The sequence below is a fragment of the Protopterus annectens genome, chromosome 3.part1, assembly GCF_019279795.1.
Source record: "Protopterus annectens isolate FY-2018-M chromosome 3.part1, PAN1.0, whole genome shotgun sequence".
NCBI lineage: Eukaryota > Metazoa > Chordata > Ceratodontiformes > Protopteridae > Protopterus > Protopterus annectens.
The window spans coordinates 48,367,059-48,389,812 of record NC_056732.1 but is presented as its reverse complement, the minus strand read 5'-3'; the positions used below and the strand labels follow the sequence as shown (position 1 = coordinate 48,389,812).

General features: G+C 43.1%; 1 protein-coding gene across 4 annotated transcripts in view; it reads right to left on the bottom strand.

Annotated features, from left to right (window-relative positions):
- Positions 1-22,754, bottom strand: part of VIRMA (vir like m6A methyltransferase associated) — a 1,734,630-nt gene that overhangs the window by 1,420,430 nt on the left and 291,446 nt on the right. For all 4 annotated transcript variants that reach the window (XM_044066546.1, XM_044066545.1, XM_044066547.1 and 1 more), the window contains exon 4: positions 17,600-17,648. In XM_044066546.1, the coding sequence (XP_043922481.1) occupies positions 17,600-17,648 (49 nt within the window). The remainder of the gene's footprint in view (positions 1-17,599; positions 17,649-22,754) is intronic.

Genomic DNA, 22,754 nt, shown 5'->3' with positions numbered 1-22,754 from the left:
ATCTGACAGCCTGGCGTATTCGGTGATGGAGCCGGTGGGGTCTCAACTTCCTCAACAGGTTTTAGATGTCATTTTGGAAGCCAGGCGGCCTAGTACTAGAAAAGTTTATGCTGATAAATGGAAGAGATTTTTTCTTTGGAGCACAGCAAAGGGCTTTGATGTTTCAGTGCCTAATTTGAGTTTTGCACTACAGTATCTTACTGAATTACTGGACAAGGGTTTGTCATTCTCTTCTGTGAAGGTTCATGCTGCAGCCATTTCTGCTCACTATGATTGTGACCCTCCTTTATTTTCTCACCCTTTGTTCAAACAATTTCTTAGAGGGGCAAAGAATATAAGACCCCCACGTAGAGCTCCTACTCCTTCCTGGGATCTCAATTTTGTGTTGGAAAAACTTACTTTACCTCCTTTTGAACCTGCAGCTACGTCTGACTTGAAGTTTTTGTCTTGGAAGACTGCTTTTTTGTTGGCCATTACTTCTGCTAGGAGGGTATCTGAATTGCAGGCACTCATGGCAGTTGAACCCTTTCTGATACTTCATAAGGATAGAGTTTCTTTGCGAACTAACCCTACTTTTATGCCTAAAGTGGTTTCTAATGTGGCCTTGAACCAGTCTATTCATTTGCCTTCCTTTTATGCTGATCCCCAAAATAAGGGGGAAAAAGTCTTGCATTCTTTGGATATCCACAGGCAGTTACGTTACTATTTGAGCAGAACTAAGGAGTTCAGACAGAATCAACAGTTATTTGTTTCTTTTGCTTTGGGTTCACAAGGGAAAGCTGTTTCAAAGCAGACTATTTCAAAGTGGATTGGTCAATGTATTGCTTTTTGTTACTCTCATCATGGGAAGAATGCTCCTGCTGGGATCAGACCTCATTCTACTAGGGCTACTGCCACATCTACTGCTTTTTTGAGGGGTGTAGCTACTAAGGATATTTTGGAGGCAGCTACTTGGAGTTCAGTACACACTTTTACTAAGCATTACCATCTCCCTCTTTATTCCAAGTCCAGGGCTGGGTTTGCCACTGCAGTTTTACAGGGCATGTTAGCAGCTCCTAATGCTATTTAGTTTGCCGGCCTCCCTTTTCCTTTGCTTTGGGATTCTACCCACAGGTTATGACTGCAGCAATGTGAGACGAAAAACATAGTACAGTTTTGTACCTACCATAAATGTAGATGTTCGAGGATCTACATTGCTGCAGTCCAATTATCCCTCCCTCCTTCCCCTCTATAGTTTGTGGTTGCTGTTTTTTTTATTTTTAGGATTATCTTTGTTTCCACACTGGTAGTTGTGGGGCGTTTTCTATTTTGGCTCTGGCCTTCTTTCATTCTTAGGTCTTCTGACATCTGGGGCAAGAAAGACTGAGGATATGGCGTCGGTCATGCGCTTATGTACTACGACGTACTGACGTCAGCTCTAGGCGACTATGACAGATGCCAGCCCAGCTCTTTGGTATTCGGGCCGATCGAGGACAGCGGACTACCCACAGGTTATGACTGCAGCAATGTAGATCCTCGAACATCTACATTTATGGTAGGTACAAAACTGTACTTTTTTTGTCAACATCAATTTGTCGTCCACTTGTATGAGGCAGTCGTCCAGGTACGGGTAAATCTGGATCCCCTGGAGCCTGCAATGAGCAATTACTGAAGCCAGGCATTTTGTGAATACTCTGGGCGCAGCAGATAAGCCAAATGGCAATGCTGAGAATTGATAATGCTCTGGCCCTGCAAGAAATCTGAGGTATCTTCTGCAGCTGTGTCTGATAGGGACATGCAGGTATGCCTCCTTGAGGTCCAGAGTAATCAGCCAAGACCCCTTGCCCAGCATGGGAAGGAGTTGCTGTAGAGTCAGCATTTTGAACTTTGGTACTATGAGAAAAGTGTTTAATGCGGACAAATCCAGTTTTGGTCTCCATTGAGATTCTTTTCTTGGAACAAGGAACAGTCTTGAGTAAAACCCCTGGCCTTGTTCTTGTTGTGGAACTCTTTCTATTGCTTTCATCCAAGTCAGCAGAGAGATTTGCTCGATAGCCTCTGCCCTCTGTTTTTGTGGTAGGTTTGGCATGCCTTGTTTTCTTGGTAAGGTATGAAAATGGAACCTGTAACCTCGGTCTATAATGTCCAAAATCCATTTGTCCTTTGTCAGTCTGTGCCAATTGTCTGCAAACAGAGATAATTTCCCGCCCAAGGGAGCTTCTATTTGTTCCCTGGTAGGCGGAAGTAGAGGAAAGTCATTGAGATTGTGGCTGTGGGGCAGGTGAAACCCCTGTGTCACTTCTTTGGTTTGCTGGCTGCCATTGTCGTCCCCTGTAAGGACCTCTGTATTGTCCTCTTCCTCGACCACGTCTGTTTTTACCCCTTTGAAATTTTTCAGGATTAGGAAAGGACCAGTTTTTTGAAGGCCAATTCCTACTGAATTTGGGGGGTTGCACCTGGAGGAAATCTTTCACCGTCTGAACTGATTTTGCTTTTTCCTCGATGGACTTTAACACATCCTTAGCATTAGCACCAAAAAGCTTGTTCTTTTCCAAAGGTGCATCCAGAAGTTTTGCCTTTACATGATCTGGTAGAGGTTGATCTTTTAACCATGCATGTCTACGAATTACTGCCCCTGTCATAGCTGCCCTACATGAAGCTTCCAGTGCATCATATCCACACTGCAGGAAGTGATTGCTTACTTGCTGAGAGTTATGTACAGCTTCCTGCAAAGACTTCCTGTCTAAAGGATCAGGAGAGGCCAATGTTTTCTGTAAATCTTCTAACAGGAAATCCTGATATTGTAACATATGAAAAAGGCAATTCAAAGCTCTCATAGATAAAGTAGTGGAGGTGTAGACCTTTTTACCCCATCTCTCTAATGACCTAGCTTCCCTATTGGAAGGCAAAGGATTTTTAGAGGTGGAAGCTGAAACACCTTTAGGCCCCTGAGAAATAGTTTCCAAATCAACAGTATGGGCCCTGAATAAATGGGAATGTGTTTCTGGGACCCTGTAATACCTGTCTGGCTTGGCTGGAGCAGGAGGAAGAGAGTCAGGGGTAACACTAGAGTCAGAATATAAATCATCCAAAACATCAAGCACATGAGGAATAGCTAAGGGCCTGTGCTGGGGCTTTTTAAGGAAAGTCCGAAGGTGCTTTCTGGAATCAGAATATTCCTGGCCTTGCCACTTGAAATGTTCCCTCATGGTATGCAGAACTTCCCCAAAAGAAATATCCTCAGGAGGGGAGGCCGAGGGGATGGAATCCTCTGCATCTGAGTCCTCATACGTCTGGAAGAGCTCTTCCTGGCCATCAGAGTGGACAGAATCTTCATCTGAAGGAATAGGGTCAGAGGGTTCAACCCGGGGCCTTTTATCAGAAGGAGGCTGGGATCCTCTCTCAGGATGGGCCTGTGAACCTCTAATCATAGAAATTAAGTCAGCAGCCATAGTCATAATTTGTGTCTCTGGAGTAGGCTGAGGTAAGGCTTTAGCAATAAGATGCTTGGTCTTGCTGGCTGCCTTAGCCCTAGTGTAGGCCTTAATAGACATGGCCATAGAAGGCCTGGCAGCACCATGTGCAGGAGTGACCTTATCTACAGCAATGGTCTCGGGCATTTCCTCGGTTTCGGTATCCGGAGGAAAATCAATAACTGGCAGAGTGATATCCGGAATCGGAGTCATCGGTAATGCGGTGTCTTCGGTTCGGAGTGGTGGAATAACCATCTCAGGGGGAACCGGAGCACTCGCGGTAGGTTTTGGCGTGGAGTCGGTGGTAGACGCGGGCCGAGGATGTCGGTCCCGGTCTTTTCGTTTCTTGGGAGTTTGCGATGTCGGAAGTTCCGACGGCATTGTATAAGCAAATTTTTCACCGAAAAAATCTTCAGCGAACTCCGCCCGGCGCCTGAGAGTGCGCTTGTTGAAGCGAGCACAGGCTACACAGGCCGAGACGTCGTGGTCTGGGCCAAGGCAAGGAAGACAGTAAGAGTGGAAGTCCTTATGAGGTATTTGTTTACCACAAGAAAGACAATTGTTAACTTTTTCAGTAATTCCTGACATCGGCTGAGGCAAGAAAAGGTCCCCAACGGGGTACTTAGCTTTTTTGATGACTTCGGAATCGAAGAATACAGGAGCTGACCGACCGGCACTTGCAAACTGCTTCTGCTTCGGGCACCGCGCGGCAAGAAAGACTGAAGAAAATGGTGTCGGCTGATGCTTATGTACTCCAGCCACTCTGACGTCGGAGAGAAATGCGACATCAGCCGACGTCGGACCCAGACTTTGGAATCCGGCCGACCGAGGGCTGCCTGAGGCAGGACAACCCATATGTTATGACTGCAGTTGCATTCTTGAAGGACATCAGGGACTTACTACAAAATCAAAAAAGAATGAGAGAGTTACGTGAAGCCTTTTGTCTCACTGAAGCAGGAATAGCAAATTTGGAGGAGCAAGATACTAATACAGAGAGGTTCACCCAAGTTTACCGTACAGTTACTGAGGGTCTCAGCTGCTAGAAGGCCATTTACGATGAGTACAAAAAAAGCTCTGTACAAACCTCCCTTGATGCCAACTTCAAGAAACTGACTCCAGTAGTAAACATCCTCTGTCCAGCAGCAGAATCAAACCCCGACTCTGCACTATCAGGCCCATTCTCTCCAACAAAATGTCCATTTTCTGCATCATTCAACTAATAAAGTTATCATAATGTTAACTCACAAATGAGTGTTAACCTTTACAATAATTATCCTTTTTCTTTTATTTTTGCATTTGAACTGTTTAAAGAACTGTTTCTTTAATGTTTTTTTACAGTGCATACAGTACTGCAGTGTGTGAACAGTTACTGTAGTGTTAGTACACTGCACTTGCATTATGTTTAAGATTTTTTTTTATTTGGAAGTATTTCTGAAGTGTTTTCTATGCAAAGAAAAGTAAAATAAATACTAGACTGATGCAAATATTTGACTAAGTGACATTTAATAAGAACCATATGCAAGTGTTTCAACTTGCAAACAAATTTGTCTTAAGGACAGACTAAAAAACGGATCTCGTCCTTAACCAGAGGTCTGCCTGTACATGCAAAATTAATGGCTGGATATTTAAGTTGGGCTTTTTATTCGATTCATCATTCGGTATTATGGGAAAAATTTGAAGTTTATAATTCAAGTAAAAAGATAAAAAAGTCTATATTACACCGTACAAATATAATATACTCAAAGCATTAGTAAACGGGTGGTTTAGTAAAGATATGCACCTTGAGAAAGGGATTAGACAAGGTTGTCCTTTGAGTAGTATTAGTTGTTAGTACTGAACGTGATATCTATAATGATAAATAGAAGCATGGGATTGAGAGTTATACTTTGAATGAAGGGATACAGATACCGATTATGTTATCGTATGTAGATAACACTGTTCTTATTAAAGATGAGGTATGGATGAGTAGAGTGATAAAAAATATCTACAGGAAACTATTAAAGTGATAGGGTTTTCAATAAAGTCAAGGATTAGGATCTGAAAAGATGATTGGAGGGATTCAATTTAATATGACAAAAATTTGTATATGGCGTGGAAGACAAAACATTGTAGAAACAGAAAAGAAAAATTAGAGGAAATAAGAAATACATGTTTATTTCGGAAATCTTTTAGACTGTATTTAATTAACTCTATTTTGTTAGCTAAAATTGCTCATCTAGCAGGGTTTTTTAGTTTGCCTTGGACATCAGGAAAAAAAAAGGTGTACAATAGTTTGTTTTTTGGGGGGGGTTCCAGGTTTAACCCAGTTAAAAAGGTGATTTTATATGTACACAAAGAAAAGGGTGGAATAGGTTTAATAAACCCGTTAGTATACAGTGCATCTTTAAATTTACATAAAGTAATGAAATGTATACATAACATAATGATGGTTCGATTCTAACACATATTAAGTGTAAAATATAAAATGGAATGGTTTAAATTTAACTCAAAAAGAAGGTCAGCTTGTTGTAAAAAAGAAATACAGAACTATCAATATAAAATCATATTATGGAAAATGAATGTCAAAATGCTTAAAAAGGGAAGGAAAGCATGAAACAATAACATTACAGAAAAGTATTTTCGGATATATCTGTGGAAAGGGTTGACAAAAGAGAAGTGCAATACAAGCAAGAACACTAAAATGTAAAGAAATGAGAGCGCACCAAGAGTTTTTATGGAGACAGATAACTTTTAGTTATGTACTTACCATAACTTCGGATGTATGGGATCCATCTCGCCTACATTCATAACTGATGGGTTCGGAGCCGATCCATTGGCTCCGACTCGGCCACTATATACTAGAACATAGTTTCTAATTGGCTGGGCTACCCCTTATCCCAGAATACACCACGCCTGCTTCCCCAGATCTTGTTTGTTCGCTTTCATACCTACATCCAGACACAGAGACATACAAGCAACTGTAACAAACTAAAGTCCTTCAAGAGAAAAACTCAGTAAGTAGCAACATTCCCTCTAAATCCAATGGTAAGGGGGAAGGAGGGGAGACGATATGAATGTTGAGATGGATCCCATACATCCGAAGTTATGGTAAGTACATAACTAAAAGATGTAATGGGATCCTATCTCGCCTACATTCATAACTGATGGGATAGCGTCCCTAGCACCTAAATCCCGGGTGGCTCATTGGAAAACACTCCTGAGAACTGTGGAACCAAAGGAAGCTCTACCTCGAGAAGCCACATCTATCTTGTAATGAGAAATGAAGGTGTGCGGAGAAGTCCAGGTAGCGGCCGCACAGATAACATCTATCGATAATTTGGAGTGGAATGCTACAGAAGTAGCCACTGCCCTGGTAGAATGAGCCCTGACTAGGAAGGGTAGCTCTTTGCCGGACCGTGAATAAATGAAGGAGATGCAATCTTTAATCCATTTGGCTATGGTGGTTTTAGCCACCGGTTGACCCAACCTATTTTCCGCAAAGGACACCAACAGCTGATCTGACTTTCGTGTCTGATTGGTCCTACTTAAATAAAAACGCAGTTGTCTGTGAACATCCAACTGATGGAAAATATATTCTGCGCTATTGGAGAATTTGGGAAAAAACACAGGGAGCTCCAAGGATTGTTGAATGCATAAGGGGAATGCTACCTTGGGCAAGAAAGAGGGATTTAACTTGAGGGACACACTGTCTTTGTGAAAGGTCAAATAAGGAGGATTAGAACAGAGAGCCTGAAGCTCTAAAACCCGCTTGGCAGAGGTTATTGCCACCAAAAAGGCGGTTTTCCAAGATAGAAATTTTATATCACAAGTAGCTGCTGGTTCAAAGGGGCGGGCAGTTAAAGAAGCTAGAACCATATTCAGGTCCCAAGAGGGCACAGGATGGGCTATTGGGGGCCGAAGGAGCCATGCTCCTTTAAGGAAAGATTTGCAAAGCCTGTTTGCCATTAAGGAAGGCTCAAAAGAGACATGAAAATTAGAGATAGCTGCCAGTTGGACTTTAATTGTGGAAACTGAAGAGCCCAAATGAAACAAAGAAGCCAGGAATTCTAAAACCTGAGGTACTGGGGCGGTAAGGGGATCTATACCTCGTTGCTGGGCCCAAAGAGCAAACCTCTTCTATTTGCTGGAATACAGTTTAGTAGTGGAAGGTTTGTGAGAAGAGGACAAAATGTGGATGACGTCTGGAGAAAGAGAGTTATCTCTAAGGTTGGAAGTGGAGTAACCAAGCAGCTAACCTCAAGGACCTGAGGGATGGGTGAGACTGTCCCAACTGATGAGTTAACAGGTCGGGCACCAGGTCCAGAAACCATGGGCCTTCCACCGCATACCTCAGAAGGAAGGGGAACCAAACCTGACGAGGCCAGTGTGGAGCGATCAAAATCATGTCGCTTCCTAGATAAATCGCCTTCTGTATCACCTTTGGGAGAAGGGGAACCGGAGGGAAGGTGTAGAGTAGACCGGGGGGCCTACTGTGAGCTAGGGCGTCCCTGGGAATCTGCCCCAGAGAAGGAGTCAGAGTGAAGAACTCCCGGCATTTCGCATTGTGAGGGCTGGCGAACAAGTCGCAACAAGGGAGGCCCCACTTGGCAAAGATGTCTGCAGCCACTATGTTGTTGAGGGACCACTCGTGGGGCAACAGGAAAGTCCTGCTCAGCCCTGTCTGCAATCACATTGGATTTCCCCGGAATGTGCGTTGCCACTAGGAAACGCTGGGTAGCAATCGCCCAATTCCACACTCTCATGGCCTCTCGGCAAAGAGGGTAGGACCCGGTTCCGCCTTGCTTGTTTATGTACCAGACTACCGACATGTTGTCGGATAGAATCGCAATAGTACCCCGGGGAAGAGCATGATGAAGTGCTTGCAACGCCAGTAGCACCGCTCTCATTTCCAGGATATTGATATGCAAGTGCGTTTCATTTCTGTCCAGATAATGACCCCCCCACCCTATCTGGGAGGCGTCCGTGGTCACCGTGGCGATGGGAGGCTGAAGAACAAAGGGTCGCCCCTGGTCCAGGTTGGACCGAAGCAGCCACCAACATAGGTCCCAACGGCAAATTTCCATAATCTGGACCAGATGGTTCAAGGGGAGTTCCTGAAAGGACCATTGAACCGACAGTAGCCATTGCAGCACCCACATGTGCAGCCTGGCTAAGGGGACTAGAAGAATAGTCGAGGCCATCGTGCCCAATAACTGCAGAATCAGTCTGGCCTGAACTTGTGATCTGGGTAACAAGGTTTGGACCTGAGACTGCAGGACCTGAATCCTTTCTACCGGCAAGAATGCCCGCATTCTTCTTGTGTCTAACTCTGTGCCTATAAAGGTAATACACTGAGACGGCTGCAGCACAGATTTTCCCCAATTGAACGTGATTCCTAGTGAATGACCCAAACTGACTGTGGTCATAAGCGCCCGAACTAACAGATGCTTGGAGGTGGCAGTAAGGAGCCAGTCATCTAGATAGGGAAACACTTGGAATCCTAGACTTCTCAAGTGAGCTGTCACTACTGCCAGACACTTGGTGAACACCCTGGGGGCTGTGGTGAGACCAAAGGGCAGTGCTCGGAACTGGAAATGACTGGCTCCCAGGCGGAAGCGTAAATGACTCCTGGACTCTTGACTTATCAGAATGTGATAGGTAAGCTTCCTTGAGATCTAAGGAGCACATCCAGACATCCTTCTCCAATAACGGGAGAATGGACTGAAGGGTGACCATTCGGAATTTGGATTTTTTTACAAAGCGATTCAATGATCTGAGGTCCAAAATAGGCCTTAAGTCCCCTGTCTTTTTTGGCACCAAAAATAGTCTTGAGTAAGTTCCTGATCCGATCTGGTCGGCGGGGACAGGCTGGATGACTCCTTTTCTTAGCAGCTTTGAAACCTCGACCGCTGCTTGATCCCGCTGACTGGGTAGCACATCCGGGATTTTCCTGATAGGAAGAGGAGGGTTCTTAATGAAAGGGATGAGATAGCCTCCGGTTATGGTCCAGAGCACCCACTGATCCTTGGTGACAGATTCCCAAGCCTGCGGGTGTTATGCAAATCGACCCCCGACTGGCTCTGGAGATGCGCAGTCGGGCCATGTCTCAGGGACGGTGAGCATAGGATGGACCACGAAAGGAATCACGGTCTCCAGAGTTACGGGGGCCTCTGCCGCCTCTGGGGCGGCGTCTTCCTGAATCACCCCCCCCTGCCTCTAGAGGGGGGGGGAAATCACTCGGTGGAGTAGGGAAAGACCTTTGAGATTTCCTGAACCACATTTTCCCTCCTCTCTGGGCCTTGGGGTAAGGTCTAGAGGGATTGGAAAAACGGGCCCCCACGGCAGTCAAGGTCTTGCCCTCCTGCTTGCACAGAGTCAGTGTGTCCTTCACCTTGGGTCCAAACAGGAAGGACCCATCAAAGGGGGTGTCGGTGAAGTAAGACTTAAAGGCCTCCGCAAAGGGACACAAGCGTAACCAGGCGTGTCTTCTAAGAGCCACGTCTGTTCCTGCTGCTCTACTCGCCCCTTCGGCCACATATGATATGAGCCTCATGGACGACCTGACTATCGAAGATAGGGTAGTCATCTGGGCGCCAACAGTTTGGGCTAACGCCTCAGGAAGATTACCCGTAAGAGACTCACCTAACTCTGAGGAGGTCCCTTTGGAGCCTGGTAAAATGACAAAGATAATTCAGCGACCGCAGGGTAAAGTCCACTGAAGAAAGGGTACGCTTCCCATACCTATCCATGCTCCTGGAATCCTTATTAGGAGGGTGAATAGACGTTGAAGCCTCTGCCACGTCCTGCTGAGTGGCAGATGCCACCACCATCGCATCTACTGCAACTCCTTTAGTCAAGAATTCCTTTTGAGGAGGGGCTGAGAGGAACTTGTTAGGCCTGGCAGGCACCGGTTCCACAGTGTCAGGGTGTTCCCACACCCTTCGAGAAACTAAATCTAGTAATTCATCGAAGGGTGGAGACACCCAGGAGGCGGAGGGCTGGGCCCCAAAAGCCTTGAGGAAGACTGACCCCTCTGCGGAAGGGGTTTTGGACTGCCAATCGCCTCTCTGTCTCAGGATCTCGAGGATATCTGAGGATGAGACGTCATCCGAGGACGATTTAGGGGACCCCTCCGCATCATCGAGGTCAGTATCTGATGTGATAGACTCATCCTGGGAGTCAATGTGCTTCCTCTTGCACAATTTTTTTCTTGGAGGTTCATCTGAAGCGGATTCAGAAGGACCTCCCGGAGAAGGAACCCCCAAGGGGGTATCCTCAGGCCCTGGGGCCCCGCTGTCGTGGGAATGAAGCACACCAGAAGCACCAGTTCCCAAGTCTAGGGACGGTGAGGTAGAGACTTGCTGAGCCGGCAAGGATATGGCCAGCGCACTCCTCATGGCCTCAAAAGCAGGACCTCCAGACTCTACGAGGACACCGGCTGAGAGACCACGACGGTACCGGGAATCCCTGCGGCCGACGCTCCGAGGGGAAGACTAGGCACCGAAGCTACCAGTTCCAAAGTGTTCCCTTCGGCCCCAACCGAGGAAGTCCCGGTACCGAACCCTGACGCCGAGGACAGGGTAGGAATGATGGTCGGAACAGAGAAGCTCCGAGGGAGTCTCGGTTCCGACTGGACAACTCTGCTCCGCTCTACCATCACCGACTCCAACGGCTCTGAGGAGGTTGGAGGAGGAATCGGATGCGAAGTGGGGACCGGCACCAGAGCCGAGTGGGCTGGAGCAGAGACCATTTCTGCAAAAAACCGGGGACTGGAAAAGCCTCTGGATAACTCTGTCCAAATCTGAGTCTGACAACCTGGAGGATTTAGAGGAAATAGATGGGGGCCGAGACGACTTCTCTCTTGGCTCCGATAGACCAGGGGACCGGCTCCGAAATGGCTCCAACACCATCGGCACCGGATCCGGAACCGTATGAATAAGCATCGGTGCCGAAGGGGACTTCGGGGTCGGGGGGGGGGTCTGAGCTGCACACCTCCAATGGCTCCGAGACCAAAGGAGCCGAAGCAGATGATTCGCCTCTCGATCCCCCAACCTGCGGCTCTGACACCAATGGAGCCGAGGAAAGAGGTATCGAGGCAGACCCTTCCACCCGTGGCTCCGAAGCCACTGGAGCCGAGGAAGAAGAGGTCGACCTATGCTTCTTGGAAGTCGGTTCCGACGGACTGGCCGGAGCTGACTACCTTTTCTTTTTAGAAGCTGGAAAGGAAGGAGAAGCCAAAGCTTCCTCAAAGGAGGGCTTAATAAGGCCCTTAAGGATCAATTTATTTTTACGTTCTTGAAAGACCCTAGAGGAAAAAGCATGACAAACACTACATGTTTCCTGCAAATGTTTCGGTCCTAAACAATATACACAAACAGCATGGCTATCAGTAAGAGACATTTTGTAGTTGCACTTGGTGCACTTTTTAAAACCAGACTTCTGCTCTTTCGACATCCTATCACACAACTATTTCCCACAATGAAAAGCAAACCTTAAAGTAGGGCACGAGCCCTTTGACTCAAAAAACGGGACTGGCCCGAGATACAGAACACAAAATGGGCAGAAGCCCTCTAACTTAAACGGGCTTAGCCCAATAAATCAGGACGTACAGAGAGACAAAATCAACACACCCACACACAAATAAGGGCAAGGGCCCTCTAACTTAAACGGGCCTTGCCCGGTATGTAGAATAAAATACCAATCACACCAAAACAGGTTACACACACACGTAAAGCTGTTAAAACAGCTGTTTGTTAAATTTGTGAAGAAAACCCTAGGTCAAAAGACCAAAAAGTAATGAAAAAACCACTTAGCTCCAGCCAAGTCGAGACCACGTCCAGCTTGGAAAGCGGCAAACGAGATCTGGGGAAGCAGGCGTGGTGCATTCTGGGATAAGGGGTAGCCCAGCCAATTAGAGACTTCGTTCTAGTATATAGTGGCCGAGTCGGAGCCGATCGATCGGCTCCGAACCCATCAGTTATGAATGTAGGCGAGATAGGATCCCATTACATCAAAAATTACCATTATACAATGACCCCCCATTAATATTCAAAAACGTGCACACTGATTGACAGCGTGCACATTGTAAATCTGAGGTATAGTAATGGAAAGGTCCGGTCGCTCAGACTTTTTCCATTAGTATAACTCTATTTTTTACAGCAACAGAGAATGCAAGATCTCCGTTGCTTCACACTGTCTCGCTATGAGATTACTTTCTCCGTTGCTTTTGCCCACAGCTGTGATGTACTGCGTGGGCATATGCATGCACAGTACATCAGAACTGCCACAGAATACTAGACAGCTGCGGAAGGGAAGCAAGGAGGCATTATACAATGCTATTATTTAAGAAAAGTAATTCTTTTTTTTCTTAAATAATGTCATTGTATAATAGCAATGACCCACTTCTGGGTGTGGGTAATGCTGGATTTACCCACGGTTGGCTTTGGTCACGAGGGCGAAGCCCGAGTGGCCAAACAAACCACACCAACCGTGGGTAAATCCAGAATTACCCACACCCAGGCGTGAGTTATTGCTACAGTAATGGCAAATATGCCTTATAAAAGTAAAAAGGATAGGATGTGTTTGTATTGTGGACATGTGACTGGTTAACCACTCCAATACCTGGATGTCCAATTGGAAGAAGGAAGTAAAGGGGCTGAAGAAAGGAAAGATTAGCGTAACAGCAAACATACTTGAACACATACAATTATAAGACGTTCTTAGCATAACTGCACTATGTTAATCATACTGTTGACAGCTGCCTTAGTAATAACACACTTTGGGAAGATTCCCACAGCTTACTGGCTGCAGATGTAATGACTATGTTATACTGCTTGGAGAAGTTGTGGACAAGTGATCAGGCTGTGGTTTTCATGATTGTCTTTATGTTCTCCCTCTATGGAAGATAGAAGTGTCTGCGGTGGTGCTTGCAGAGGGGATTCTTACATGCCCTGATACAGTCTTGCCAATGAAGGAGTAACAGGAAAAGATCCAATGAGCCAGCACTTGACAGTCTATTTAGAAACATGCCTGTCCTCTCATCCCTTTGCAAAACCTAGTAACAGTTCTGACTTCCCTTCTGCTTTAGTCCTTTCAAGGTAAAATCTCAGCTGCTTATGCACATCCTGATGAGAGTAAGATTTTTGCACTTGCTGTGTGGGGTAGGTTTTCTATCATCATTCTAGGCATGAAGATGGGACTGGTGGAGAGCCTTACAATGTCTTTGTGGAAGATGATAAAAGGTTATTTGCACATGAGGTTCTGCAGTTCTGACATCTTTCCATCATATGTAGTGGCCACTAAAAAGGTGGTCTTCCATGTCAAGTATCTGAGGGGTGCAACAGCAGCTGGCTCGGAGGGTGGTAAAGTTAACTTCTCTGACAAATACTCTAAGTCCCATAGGTCTTACCTTCTTGGGGGGCATCAGATGTAAGACTTCCTTGAACTGCTTCACTAGCAATGTAAATGCAGATTAGCAAGCAAGAAGTACAGACAAATGTACCTACACTGAGGGGCAGAACATACCTGATGTTTAAAAGGTCAGAAAGGTACTTGAGACCCAAGGCCACTGAGAACTTGCTAAGACCCAGGCTTTCTTACTGGAACCAAATGCCGATTCCTTCCATTTTGGTAGACATGACTTCTTTGTATCTGGCTTCCCAGTCTCTTTTAAGATAGAGAGCATATCCTCAGAAATGTGTGTGTAAAGGGGATGAAAGCTAACTCATCCACATTATTCGTATTAGGGGCTTCAGGCTGAGAAGCGAGTTACCATAATAACATAAGAAATGGGAGGAAAGGCATACAGAATGGACCTGTACGTCTTACTGATAAGACATCTGCTGCCAGGTCCCTGTGGTTGGGTCCTGTACAGAATTTTTTTTAGAGGTTTGCTTTCAGAAGCAAACGGTCTACGTTTGGAATTCAACTGCATGACAAATCTGGAAATATAAACAGAAAAAAAAATCTGTAATTCACTGTCATTTCTTCAAACCTACACTTTATTACTCCCAGAGCGAGTGTTTGTGTCTATCCAGAGTCTGAAGATGTCTTTGTGTAACAGAGGAAAGTGCCGTGTATAATAAAATACTGACGTGAAAGGAGGACACCATCGATTTTAGATTTGTTCTTGTTTTTATTTTGTTTTTAAACTCCAGTGTTAGAGTGAGGGTATTCTTAGTGAATTCACTACAGTACATTACGGTAAAATAATAGGCCTGCAAATAAAGTCAGACATGTGTTTTCATGTATGCATTTAGTTTCAGGGAAAGACAATTCATTAGAAAGGAACAATAAAGCATGAGATGTGCAGAAATACAGAATCTTCCTTTCTCAAGGGAAAGATGTACGTGCAAAGGAATGCTAGATAAAGAGGCACATGCAAAACAAGGCTTGAAAACCAAGGCTAAAGAGGTATGAAAAGCATTACAGGGTTTTGGTATTATTAGGAAATACTTCTGACACAGTTAGTGAAGTTAGTTAATTCAGGCTGACATACAGAAACGATTAAATATGCAGCATTCTAGAAAGGAAGTTCGCTTTTGGACTTGTATGTAAAAAGGCCTCGACAATACAGACACTTTAGCCTGAGTAAAGAAGACATGTCAAATAAAGACTTTCAGTTTATATTGTTCAGAAGAATCAGAATATGCATGCAGAAACTTTGAAAATACTACTAACCAGCAGTGCTGCATTTCTACAGACTGTTATTGTTTATTAGCACTGTTAATGAAGACAGTATTCAGATATTTTGAACATCTAATAAAGCATTATTAACTGAACTACACTATTTGTACAATTCTTTCTGAAAACTACAAAAGCCCTGGCCCATAAAGGAGAGACTGGCACCTGTTCAGCACAAGTTTGGGTAATTAACAGATAACGACTCTCATTCCAGTCTCATTTCAGTTAATTCCAGTATACTGCAGTCTTATTCAATTCTTTCATCCAGCATCAAGTGTTTACCTATTCTGTTTTTATAAATCTAAAAATATGTCCACGTTCAATATCAAGTCATACAGTTTGCCTCTGCTCTAGTGGTCTGCCAGGATACTCCCCTCACAAATGATGGGAAATGCTCCGACAATCATGCTCGTTTCCTGGGCCAAATATTTTTCCTCCATGGCTATCCTGCATAATAGGTATGAATACCTCCCCCACCTAAAATTTGTTAAAGCACTACATCCTGGTGTGTTGCTCATGAGTATAGGCAGGGTTCCTGGCTGATAGATCTGTCTGAAGGATTTATGCTGTAAATTACAGCATTCAATCTCTTTGACACTAATGTGTTTCTTCATCTGAGTTTTGTTACAGGTCCCTTGAATCCACAGTTTAACTACGTTCCCCCCCAAGGGTACATCCAAGGAGTTTGCATAGACTGTTTCCATACCTAAACGATACCACCAAAGCCACAAAAAGTTTTTTATTTCTCTAGCGCCTCGGCTACAAACAGCCTTCAGTCCTTGAAGGCTATTTGTAGGCGAGGCGCTAGAGAAATAAAAAACTTTTGGTGGCTTTGGTGGTATCGTTTGTGTTGAAGCACATACAGTTTTGTGTTGCAGAGCTGTTTCCTTACCTAGCCTGAATGGGACCCCATGACCAAGATTCACCTGTTGTAGCCCCCCACAAGAACTCTTTTGCAACACAAAGCAGTAGACTTAGCAGGCTCTACAGGGATTTGGAATGCTTGCATCATCTGTTTCTTAGATACCACTGCAATTTTCTCATGTGTAGTCCTGCCAGAGGGGACCCATCAGGATTAAGGATGCCAAGTACTCAATTGTCTTAAGGGATTCCCTGGCAGTAATCTAATCTTACTGTTCTATGGAAAAGAAATCAAGAACAGCACTTCAACGAGGTAAGGATGGTCTCTGGTCTGCAGTGCTCAGAATAGCCTTCAGAATATGGAAATGGTGACAGCGTACTTGCTCTGATCCGGACAACTTCAACTGCAGAGCGGTCTGTGAATCCTGCTGGATAAGGGTTTGAATCAAACATTCGTCCAGGTATGTCTAAAATCGGGATCTTCTGCATCTGCAATAAGCAGTTACCACAGATGGACATTTGTAAACACCCTTGGTGTGATGCCCTCAAGCCAAGGGGTGGACTTGAGTTTCAGCGGCTATGCTGTCACCGTCCTGGGATACTTTCCCTCTTGAGTGTTTCTCTTTGCATTTGAAAGTGGGACATCTGTAGATCAATTATCTGATGCCATGGTAGCTATGGAAAAGGGGCACAACCATTTTCTGGTTTAGACTGTCAAGGACAGTTGGTTCTTTGCTTGTGGTCTTCTGTCTGACCCTAGCACAGTAAGAAAAGGAGAGGAGTCAACATTATGCTTATCCCTAAAAACAATAAACACTGACTACAGATATTTATGTATGGGCTGTGCTCCCTACAGGAAATGCAGTTATTAGTTTAAGGAACTGGCATCTATTTGCAGCACCTGAAATCTACAAAGAAGAAACAGAATACAAAATATAGTTAAGTACCACTTTGGGGAAGAAATCTGATCTACACAATGGAAACCAGGCCAAACCGATAAACTGACAATGACCAGCACTTGCACTGACACGAACTGCGATAAGAAGGAACTAAACATGGTACAGTGGGAAGGTATATAAGCAGGCATGAGAGGGAAGGGTGAAAATCTCTGGAAGCCAGGACAGATACCAAGCCTTCTGTAGCAGACATCCCAAATGATATTTATCACTGGCAAACATTTAAAATTGTGGGACCTGCTGGAGCAAGTCAAAAACATGGAGAATGAATGGCTGAAAAAATGGACTTTTATATCCAAAATCTGAGATGGCCATTTCTTAGAATATTCCCTTTTTTCCGAGGTATGACTATCTTGGAGTTATTATACTTAACTTTGGGTGGGGGGCTTACTCCCCATATTGCGGGGAGCAGAGGAGCTTGCCCCCTGCAAAAAAGCAGTTTAAAGGATGAGTGATATTCTAGATTTGCTCTTCATCGCCAGTTTCAATCTTTTTTGTAGTGTGTTGTCGCACATCTCAAAGGGAGCCGTTATCACCAATGCAAAACTCAATACAATAAATCTCTACATTTAAATGACCAATCACCACAGCGACAAAACTTTTAACAACCTCGTGCAGTCTTCACACATTGCATTAACAACTTTGTTTTATCTAGTCTTCAAATATTACCTTTCCACTTGGTCGAAAAACAATCGAAGAGTTTTCGTCATAGTCAAGGCTGTCAAAGGAAACATGAAAAAGAAGAAGCTTTTAATGACGTCTTCCTCTACGGTGCTCTCTGGAGTACAAGACAGATTTAATTTTCACATCACCTTTTTATACAATCTCACTGCACACACTTACACAGGACGAAGACACAGCATAAACAAAACTACACCACTTGTGTTCATGGAAACTTTTTTTTTTCCTGAATAAAGAGGGTGGTGCTTTAAGTAAATGTACATAAATATATCAAACAGTCAGCTACTGAAATTCAGTATCCTTCCCAAACTGCCACACCTCTCTTCAGTTTTATCAGAAGATCCAGCAAAATTATTAAACCTGTAGTGCACAAAGTGACATCAATAAAATCAAACTCCATGGCATTTTAAAATCTTATACTGTGTTATTGGTATCTAGACAAGCTTTTGTTCTGCTCATCAGAATAAACGTAAAACATTTTAGTCACTCAAAATCAATTAACTTGGATACAATGTTAAAATTATTGCCTTAGGGCATAAAAAGTCATTAAATGCCAAATGCTAAGAAAACTGATTAAGGTTTAAAAGTCAATGTTCAGTTCTTCCTTGTACTGTAGTCACCCTTCCCTTCTGTTAAACACAGCAGTAATTAGTGGCACTTACATAGTTACGTGATAAACAGCTACAGACAACTCTGTACACAGCTCGGCTAAATACATCTCATTCCATCTTTACAACTGCACATTTGAGAAATTTGTCCAGACGGCACTGAACACTCAGCCGTACACTTTTACAAATACCCTTCTTATAGTACTACTATGAATATTTATTTTATTTAAAGTTTAACTAAGTAGTAACAGTTAAGACTGTTCTGCATGGATGAACAAGGAAGGTTATTCTCTGAAATTACATAACACTTGTTACACGTTAAATGCAACAACTCCTGCAAAAAAATGTTTTGACAATGCAAAGAAACAATACCGAAAGGAAATAACTGCAGCTAAAATTAGTCTAAAACTTACACTGGAATCTAATTCTGACTGTTCACAGAACAGCACTTCATGCAAGTTTAACAATGAAAATGTTCCAAAAACACACCACCACCAAAAGACCAGACAGTGTATTTTTATATGTATAGGGAATTCTAGTAAAAGTACCATGACATCATGATCTGAACAGAAGACATCTAGAACATTCTAAAGTCTTTTATGGACCCACATATTTATGCAGGTAGGTGTGTGCACATCTCTGTTGGTCACTCTCCAATGTTTCTGAAAAAGGGACTCTGAGTCAGTCTTACAACCTCAGTGCTATTTTATACTGCAAACTACAGTCAGTTTGAGATATGCTAGTTTATACTAACACCAAACTGAAAACTGCACACTATACTGAGGAGACATCAACTGGACAAAAGAAACATATGCAGCATTACCATTTTCCAAGCTAAATGTAGCTCAACTATTTACTTCAAAGCTGGTAAGCATCTTTTAATAACAATCACTCTCATGAATGTCACAAATAAGCTGTGCGATTAAAATAAAGCTGAATTAAAAAAAATGAAAATGAGAAAGTTATTTCAGTTTAAGTTTAAATCGTATCAGCATAACATACAATACAAATAAACCACTCAGAAATGGGCATCAACGGTACCAGAACTTGTCACAGATTTGGGATGCATGGCTAGGCTTAAAAAGGCCCTTGTGGTTGTTAGCCTGCTACACATCTATGAAACAGAACAATCACATTTTGACCAATCCATAAACACTTCTACCACTTTTTTCTTAATGCGTAACTTAGAGAAAGATACCGTTGTGTAAAAAAAAAAAAAAACAAATCTCTACCAGCAACACTAATTCTATACACAGTAATTATGCACCCCAAGTTAAGATCACGACTTTTCTTATGCTTTCCCCGCACTGCAAACTGCTGACTGGAGTAAACAGAAGATTGGCATCAGCATTTATAAAATGGCCTCTGTGCTACATACCAGAGAACTTAAACAGTCCACCGGCTCGGATACATACATACATATATATATATATATATATATATATATATATATATATATATATATATATTACATACACACACACATATACACACGCAGACAGTGTGTGTGTGTGTGTATGTACATATATAGGTTTACTTTGAAAATGATGAGTACAGGTTTGACGAAAACAGGAATGTTGAACCACAGTTGGTTGATTCCCATTTTCGCCGACCTGCACTATTGCGAGTATGCAGTTTAGCAAATGCCACTGTCCATTTGCACATATGTCATTGGAGTTATGACTACAGATCACAGTATAGTGGGGATCGGGAAATTATCCTTTTCCCCACTGTAGTGCGATCTTGGAGTTGGAATATATTACTTGCGGGGGGTGCAGCCCCCCTGCAAAAATATTACGTGATATGCAGTAGTGACGTGCAACACAGAATGTCGAAAGTGCGAATTAGAGTGTTTCGCTAAATGCACTTCAACATTCTGTCCTAATTAATATGCTGCACATTGCACACCGGAATTGAAGATATGAATGGATTTTTTCTGTACTTCGATATTCTCATAGTAAACCATATATGCATGTACGTACATAAACTGTACATGTACACATACCACAGGAAAACCTGGTACTTCATGAGAAATATTAGGGGGAAAAAACAACCATGAACTGCAGACAAGTTCATTTGAAGCTAAAGTAATCTGTTTAGTAACGGATACTTTTTATTAACAGATGAGTGCTTTCACCATTAACTGCACTTCACAAGATCTAACTCCAGTTTACATGACAATGAAGTATTTATATGTTTTAACACATAGTTCACTGTCAATTCACTTAAGCTGGGGGTCACAGATGTAAGTCGTACGCTGTTTCAGCGCACTATCATGGGGGGCAGGTCAAATCTTTCACACCTGCTGTGCCGTCTACTACTATTGGTAACTAAAAGGTTGCAGCTTGTGTGTTGTACTCCCATCTACCTTGCTAGCACCTAATAAATACACGTTTTATACTATGTACACCCAGTAGTTCATCCCCTTATCTGTGATGTCATAAGCTGTCATTTGTCACAACTGCAATGGATAGTAAGTACTACTGTGACAACCAGTTAAATTACAGTCAAACACCACACCATTGTAAACATCACTGCATGGCAGGAAATATCCAGCTGTCCCAGTAACTGGAGGTACCTACTCTGTCATCCCTTATTTAAAAAAAAATAATAAATCTATGTACTGATGACTACATTACAATTTTCTGCCAAGAGACATGAAAGTGCTCTGCATGTACTAGGTCTGAAGTAAACTACAATTTTCTACGACAGTGAACTCAGAGTTAAATGAGGATATGTTATGACTTGACTCCTAACTCAGTATGCTCCATCGAATGTTAATAAATGTCAAATCAGTTAGGTTAAGAGAGGCAGCCAGCAGCATTTACCACAGGACCCAGCATTCAGTTAATGTTTTGAAAACAAATGTCTCCAGTAACATGACAGTCATGAGCAAACTGCTACACCTGTAATACTCACCACGAAGCTAACATGCAACTTCCACTATGGAAATCAGTGAGCATGCAGTAAATGTTTGTTGCACCAGTGCATGTTGCATAAAATCTTCATGAAACCATCACAGGGAAGTGGGAAAATATGGTCATACAGACTAATACTTGGTAGTTTATTAAAGATACTGGTTTATTAAGTATAAACCACACACACAAAACTTGCTTATCATCAACTGAGACTAAGTTTGTTTGGCCCTGCTGTCAAATTCAGTTTTCATACTCCAGCTCTCATCCGAAGGTAATTGAGTAGGCCTGAAATAAAATATCTAACCATTCAAATTGCTGCAAAATCCAGTAGATCTGTCTAACAGATTCACGGACTGCTTTACTAGATGAAGCAATCAAGGATATCATATAAAAAGTGCTGCAGCTGGAAATTAGATGGTGAATCACTCTGCAGGTGCAGAACACTCTAAATAAATAAAAATAAATGTATGAATGAATCCACCTCAAAACATTTTCGCATATTGCATTCTTCAGTGAAAGTCTGTTTGAAACAGTCTGCAAACAAGTCAATACAATAATTCAATCTGTGATACAGATTGTCATGTAATTATGGCAAACACTTTTTGTGCTATGTAAAAAACAAAATTATAGGTGTGCTAAGAACAGACACTCCCTTTAAAACAATTACATTTCTAAATATGGTCAGGAAGTGAAGATTACTGCTACTTTTTGAAATCTCATTTAACCAGACATACTTAATCAAAAGGTTATAATTCTCCCATGCAGACAATACAAGCCAATTCGGGTTTGTATTACATCGCAAGACTTTATAACTGATTCAGCCCTAAAATCCATTCAAAATCAAACCTATTTCCCACAGGCCGTCATCCACAACCACGGAAATATGTGCTTTATAAACTATGAAGATAAGAGACCAAATGACTACAGAAGGATGTTTTCTTCAAATATTTTTCTTGGGTGAAGAGCCCAGTGACTGTCAAGCAGATGTTATTGCTCATATGCTCCCAAATATTAGCATAAGAACAATCTGTGGTGCAGCTGTAACATGTGCAGCTATGATGGGTGCTTCTATCTGGTCCTAACCTCAGCCATGATGACTGACATCTCACCATGGAGGCATCCTATGCCCTCCTCTGATACGTGCATGTTACATTGGAGTTACTGTCACAGGCTTGAGATCATCAAACACTCATCCACTGGTCCTGCAGCCACTGGAAACAGGTCAGCCAAGCTAACTGGGATCACCAACACCCTTTCCCCAAGGATGGGTGAGCTACCACAATCTATTCATCCCCAACCCGCCAGTGCTAGGCTCTTCCAGTGCCAAAGCCTCTACTCAGACTTGGGCTGTCTGGGTCACAGGAACCCCTTTATTCCTCTGTCACAAAGACAGGTATTACTGTATGGATTTTTGTCATCATAACTATGAAAAAACAATCAATGCAAGAAAACAGGCAAGCCCCAACATTCTTGCGCTCATGGTCGTGGAAGAATAAAAAATGCCAACATCTATCAATCAAAACTAGGCCTATGAATAGAGCACAGCAAAAATAAAGCATACTGTCTTGTCAGAGACAGTAAACTTAGATTGAAAGATTCTTTGAATACAAGTAACTA